This window comes from Oryctolagus cuniculus, chromosome 7 (genome assembly GCF_051225735.1).
Source record: "Oryctolagus cuniculus isolate XC-2025 breed Fujian yellow rabbit chromosome 7, ASM5122573v1, whole genome shotgun sequence".
Classification (NCBI taxonomy): Eukaryota; Metazoa; Chordata; class Mammalia; order Lagomorpha; family Leporidae; genus Oryctolagus; species Oryctolagus cuniculus.
Genome location: NC_142873.1, coordinates 22,648,413 through 22,654,928, shown reverse-complemented (window position 1 = coordinate 22,654,928; position 6,516 = coordinate 22,648,413). Strand labels below are relative to the sequence as shown.

The window sequence follows — 6,516 nt, the reverse complement described above, 5'->3', positions numbered from 1 at the left end:
GTGGCAGCAAGTTCAAATTCAAACAGTTGGGTCCCTGCCACCCACATGGGAGACCTGGATTGAGTCCCAGGTTCCTAGCTCTGGCTGGCCTAACCCCTGTTGCAGGCATCTGGGAAGTGATGCAGCAGATGAGAGATTTTCTTTTTTTGTTTGTTTGTTTGTTTTGTTTTGCACCTTCTCTGACATGGCCTTTATTCAGATAAAGTGACCTGGGATAAAGTAGGCTGGGCTTTAGTCAGTGGGCTTCTGTACTCTGTACTAACAGTCATACAACCCAGTTTTTCACACCATCTCTCATAGGACTTTTATTGAAAATAAGTGGCCTGGGATAAACGAGCTGCCACGTTAGGCAGCAGGCTTCTTGTCTTCCGGGCCGGCCCTCCTGTCGGCGGCCCTCTTGTCTGCAGCTGGCTTCTTGGCGGCAGCGGCCTTCCTCCCCACCACAGGCTTCTTCTTTTGCTTGATGCCCACGGCCCTCGGCTTCTTCACCTTCTTCCCCACCACAGGCTTCTTCTTGGCTGGGGCCTCCTTCGGGTCGGATTTGGCTGCTAGTGCCGCGGCCGCCCTCTCCACGCGGAGCTTTTGGTCCCGGGCCTGCCGCAGGATGGTGTTGCGCCGCATGGTCTCCGTGTACGGGTTCAGCTTCAACATGATCCTCAGGTTCTTCAGTGGGTTCTTCTTCAGGACGCGGCGATGGATCTTCTTGCGTGGTGCTCGGAGCGCTCTCTGGATCTCTGGGCTCTTCAAGATTCTGCTGAGCCGGTTGCCCCTCTTCCAGGCCAGCTCTCTGCTGTGGCCAGGGAGTGCAGTGGAGGATGGCCCAAGTGCTTGGGCCCTGCACCCCATGGGAGACCAGGAGAAGCACCTGGCTCCTGCCATCGGATCAGCGCGGTGCGCCGGCCGCAGCGCGCCGGCCGTGCCGGCCATTGGAGGGTGAACCAACGGCAAAGGAAGACCTTTCTCTCTGTCTCTCTCTCTCTCACTGTCCACTCTGCCTGTCAAAAAAAAAAATAAAAAAGATTCTGCTGAGGTCTGTATTGGGTATCTTGTGCATGGGAAGGTTGTAGTCGCTCTTGAGGGACGCGGCTTTACGCCAAGTGCCGTACAAGTCGTCCAGCTTCCGGAAGGCACTCTCCATCCAGATGCAGAAGCGCCCCACGTGCCCGCCGGGAGCGAGCTTCAGGATGTTCAGCTTGGTCACGTTGAGCAGAGTGATCCCAGGGATGTTCCGGAAGGCCTTGACGATGCCGTTGTCCTCATTGTAGATGACGCAGGGCCCCCTGCGCTGGGTCCTCCGGCGGTTTCTCATTTTGCCCTTGCCAGCCCTCATCCGCTGAGAGGTGTACACCTTCTTGATGTCATTCCAGGCCTTGAGTTTCTTAAGCAGCAGAACTGCCTCCTTGGTCTTCTTGTAGCCTTCAACCTTATCTTCGACCACCAGAGGAAGTTCCGGCACTTCCTCAATACCATGACCTTTAGACATGACCAGTGCTGGCAAGGCCGACGCAGCTAGGGCAGAGCAGATGGCGTACCGCTTCTGGGTCGTGTTCACTCGCCGGTGCCAACGGCGCCAGGTTTTGGTTGGTGTGAACATGCGGCCTCCTCAGCACATATTCCTAAAGGCACCCTGGCCGGATCGGTGCGTCCCACCACCTCGCACTCTGGGAATTCCCGCCACAGCTCTGCCAGTACCCCACGACTCAGCGCTGGTCTGGTGACCTGCCAGCTCACTGACGGCATAGGGCTGCCTGTTGTTCTTGCGCACGTTGGTGTGCACGAAGTTCACGATGTCTGGCCGGATGGGAGCCTTGAACATGGCGGGCAAAGTCACATTTTTGCCGGACGACTCCCCCTTCTCGGAGTACACTGATAGGAGAGGACGAGCACACGCCATGGCGGGGAGGGGTGAGAGCCACGCTCCTCTCCTCCCAGCGGCTCCCACAGGAAAAGCAGATGAGAGATTTTCTCTCTCTCTCTCTCTCTCTCTCTCTCTCTCTCTCTCTCTCTCTCCCCCTTACAAATAAACAAAAATTAATGTGGAGGGTCACCCCAGAACACTGGGGAAAGTCCCAAAGCTAAGGGCAGGGCAGGCTCCCCAGCTTTGCCCAGAAATGCAAATAAGTTACCTGGGAAAACCTGTTGGATGATGGGAGAAAAACACACCCTAACTGGGAAGATAGTGCAATTCTAAGTGTGCCTCTCAGATTGCAGTAGTGGTCGGCTCCTGGCTATCCTGGCTGCCCACTGCTCCCTTGCAGCTTGTTCAATCACCCCACCTCTGCTCACTCTAACCCAACTAGGGCTCTGGTGACTTCTTCACTACGGGTGATGCCAATCTCTGTCAGTCACTTCTTCTGCCAGTGAATACGTGAAGATCAGAAAGTAGTAAATTGGATGCCTGCTCTGGGTGTGATGGAGCAGATTGTTGCAGGCCAAAGTCCTCATTAGAAAGGTTTGGCGAGCTGAGAAGCCAAACACAGAGCCCCACAGAGGCCTGCTGGGCATAGAAACTCAGCAGAGACGAGGGGGGTCACCAGAACCACAACCCAGCCTTGACCTTGGGCAGTCCCTGACCGGGTCCAGGGGATTCCCCCCACCCTGCCTGTTTGGCTCAGAGGAGGAAAGGACAAGGTTCTGGGTTCTGGGGACGATAACACTTGAAGCCTCCACAACTTTTCGGAGGCTGAGTTTGGCATCTCATGAACAATTACTGGGGCGGCATGCGTCTGGTGCAGTGGGTAACACCCTGCTTAGACTGCCCGCATTTATGGGAGCACCTGCGGTGGAGTCTTGGCTCTGCTCCAGACTCCAGCTTCCAGCTCATGTGCACCGTGGTTCAAGTACCCTGGTTCCCTGCCACCCACGTGGGGGACCTGGACTGAGTTCCAGGTCGTGGTTTCAGCCTGGCTCAGCTCTGCCTGTGATGGGTATTTGGGGAATGAACCAGAAGATTCTGGAAATCTGTGTGGCTCTCTCTGTCTGTCTGGGTCTCTCTCTGCCTTTCAAATAAATAATAAATGGACGAATAGATTAAAAGCAAACAGAAATGATAAATAGACATTAAAAACAAACAAAAAGGAAACTTGAAACAGAGCCACCCATGAGACAGATTTGGAGATGTCAACATTAAAGGTAACTATGATTAACATAGTCAAGAAAACAGAAGGAAAGATGGAGAATTGACCCAAGGATTAAAATCCATAAAGATAAATCCAATGCAAGCCTTGGAGCTGAAGAGGAAGGATAAAAGAAGTTAGGAACTCTGCCAGGACAAATGCTACGAAAATGTCTGCTCCGGGCAGAATTAGCTTCCTGGAAAAGACGACAGAGTGGGCCAGAAGCAGTATCTGAGGAAGGCCAAGTCCAGGTCCCCAAAACGGAGGAAAAGCATCAGACCCAGGCCCAGTAAGATCTGTGACTCTGCAGCGGATACATGCAAAGTCACTCACTCCCAGCCTGTGGTAGCAGGAAGCTGCACACTAAGAAAAAAGATAAAATCTTTTTTTAAAGATTTATTTATTTGAAAGGCAGAGTTACAGAGACAGAAGGAGAGACCAAGGAAGAGAGGGGTTTTCTACCTGCTGGTTCACTCTCCAAATGGCTGCAACAGCCAGGGCTGGCCCAGGATGAAGCCAGGGGTCAGGAGCTCCCTTTGGATCTCCCACATGGGTGCGGGGGTCCAGGCACTTGGGCCATCTTCTGCTGCTTTCCCAGGCCCATTAGCAGGCAGTCATATTAGAAGTGGAGCAGCCAGGAATCAAACCGGCGCCCATATGGGATGGCAGCACTGCAGGCTGTGGCTTAACCTGCTGTGCCATAGCACCAACCCCGTACAGATAAAATCTTACAGAGAGCCAGGAGGAGAGAGACAATGAAGCCAGAGAAAAGGGGGTGACATCTTTCAAGCGCTGAAAGAAAATCCACACTTGTAGCCGGCGCCGTGGCTCACTAGGCTAATCCTCCGCCTTGCGGCACCGGCACACCGGGTTCTAGTCCCGGTCGGGGCACCGGATTCTGTCCCGGTTGCCCCTCTTCCAGGCCAGCTCTCTGCTGTGGCCAGGGAGTGCAGTGGAGGATGGCCCAAGTGCTTGGGCCCTGCACCCCATGGGAGACCAGGAGAAGCACCTGGCTCCTGCCATGGCTCCTGCCATTGGATCAGCGTGGTGCGCCGGCCGCAGTGCGCTGGCCGTGGCGGCCATTGGAGGGTGAACCAACAGCAAAGGAAGACCTTTTTCTCTGTCTCTCTCTCTCTCACTGTCCACTCTGCCTGTCAAAAAAAAAAAAAAAAAAAAAAAAGAAAAAGAAAAAGAAAATCCACACTTGTAATCAAGCATCTCCCAGAGTTTTAGGCAACCAGTTTCACTTAGAGATCAGGAATGGGTGTGGCCACTGGGGGGTGGAGAAGACACCACGTGGGCGCCTGCACCCCACATCAGAACACCCGGGTTCAATTTCCAGTCATTGTAGCTTCCTGCTAATGCACACCCTGGGAGGCAGCCAATGACGGCTCAGGTAGTTGAGTGGGTCTCTGCCTGGATTGAGTTCCTGACTCTGAGACATTTGGGAGAATGAACCAGGGAATGGGAAATCTCTCTGTCTCTTTCCCTCTCTACCTTTCAAATACATACAAAATTTTTGAAAAAAAAAAATAGAAATGTGGGGGCCGGTACTGTGGCGCATGTGCCTGTGGTGCTGGCATCCCATATGGACGCCAGTTCTAGTCCCGGCTGCTCCTCTTCTGATCTTGCTCTCTGCTGTGGCCTGGGAAAGCAGTGGGAGACCAGAGGAGGCTTCTGGCTCCTGGCTTCCGATCTGTCCAGCTCTGGCTGTTGGGGCCAGTTGAGGAGTGAATCAGCAACTCTCTGTTTCTTTCTGTCTCTCTGCCTTTCAAGCAAATTAAAACAAAACAAAACAAAAAGACAAGAATTCAGGAGGCTGTGGAAAGTTTTGGTCAAGGAGAATGTCTTCATCAGTTGCTTTAGCAAAATCAAAAAGCTCCAGACTGAAAACCTAAAACATAATTCAAATGCCCCCAATTCCAGTTTCTACCCACTCCTTCGAAATTCCCATTTATAAGTAGGGAAGTCAAAAATGAACTTGTTTTCATTTTCAGTTCACTTCCCTGGCTATAATGAATGAGATATCACACGATTTCACTCCACGCAGGTGTGCGGTTCTGATCAGGGCAACCATAAATAAGCAGGCCGGCACTGCTCACTTTCCTAGCAGGAGTGTGCAGCATCCCCATTAAAGTTCATTGTCATGCAGAAGGTGTTTAAGGCTTCTCTGATTTTATTCCAACAGAAGTAAAATCAGATGGAAGTTCATTGATTCTTTATAGCCACCAAACCCCTAGCAACAAAAACAAAAATGAGGAAGAATTTTTGACCTCAAAAACCTACAGTTGGAGTCACTAAATGTCAGTATAAGGAATAACAGAAAGGAGACAGGTTGATTAAAAACAATTTTAAAAAATTATAGCTGGGGGCCAGCACTGTGGCGTAGAAGGTTAAGCCTCCACCTGCGGTGCTGGCAAGCTATAGGGGCACTGGTTTGAGTCCCGGCTGCTCCACTTCCAATCAAGCTCCCTGCTAATGTGCCTGGGATGGCAGTGGATGATGGTGCAGGTGCTTGGGCCCCTGCACCCATGTGGGAGACATGGAGGAAGCTCCTGGCCAAACTCCAGCCCTTGTGGCCATTTGGGGAGTGAGTCAGTGGATGGGAGACCTCTCTCTCTCTCTCCCTGTCTCTCCCTCTCCCTCTCTGTAATTCTGCCTTTAAAATTAATAAAATAAATATGTTTTAAAAATTAAAGCTGGGCCGGCGCCGCGGCTCACTAGGCTAATCCTCCGCCTAGCGGCGCCGGCACACCAGGTTCTAGTCCCGGTCGGGGCGCCGGATTCTGTCCCGGTTGCCCCTCTTCCAGGCCAGCCCTCTGCTGTGGCCAGGGAGTGCAGTGGAGGATGGCCCAGGTGCTTGGGCTCTGCACCCCATGGGAGACCAGGAAAAGCACCTGGCTCCTGGCTCCTGCCATCGGATCAGCGCGGTGCGCCGGCAGCAGCGCGCCGGCCGCGGCGGCCATTGGAGGGTGAACCAACGGCAAAGGAAGACCTTTCTCTCTGTCTCTCTCTCTCTCACTGTCCACTCTGCCTGTCAAAAAAAAAAAAAAAATTAAAGCTGGATTATTGGGTCAGAGAGAATATACATGGGAATTTTGGTGGATTCTGCCATATTGCCCTTTGAGGAGCTGTACCAATGTAGCTTTTCTATTTATTTGAAAGTTAGAGTTACACAGAGAGAGAAGGAGAGGCAGAGAGACAGGGAGAGAGAGAGAGAGAGAGAGAAAGTCTTCCATCTGCTGGTTCACTCCCTAATTGGCTGCAACGGCCAGAGCTGTGCCAATCTGAAGCCAGGAGCTACGCGCTTCCTCCGGGTCTCCCACATGAGTGTAGGGGCTCAAGGACTTGGGCCATCTTCTGCTGCTTTCCCAGGCCATAGCAGAGAGCCGGAGAGGAA

At 52.6% G+C, this 6,516-nt stretch overlaps 1 protein-coding gene across 1 annotated transcript; it reads right to left on the bottom strand.

Moving 5' to 3' along the window:
- Positions 1–278: 278 nt before the first annotated feature.
- LOC100352514 (large ribosomal subunit protein uL4-like) lies at positions 279–1,950 on the bottom strand. Its single transcript, XM_070076845.2, is given in 2 exon segments — positions 279–759; positions 1,031–1,950. Coding segments are annotated over 2 exon segments (1,278 nt in total). The 5' UTR covers positions 1,895–1,950; the 3' UTR covers positions 279–345.
- Between the last annotated feature and the right edge of the window lie 4,566 nt (positions 1,951–6,516).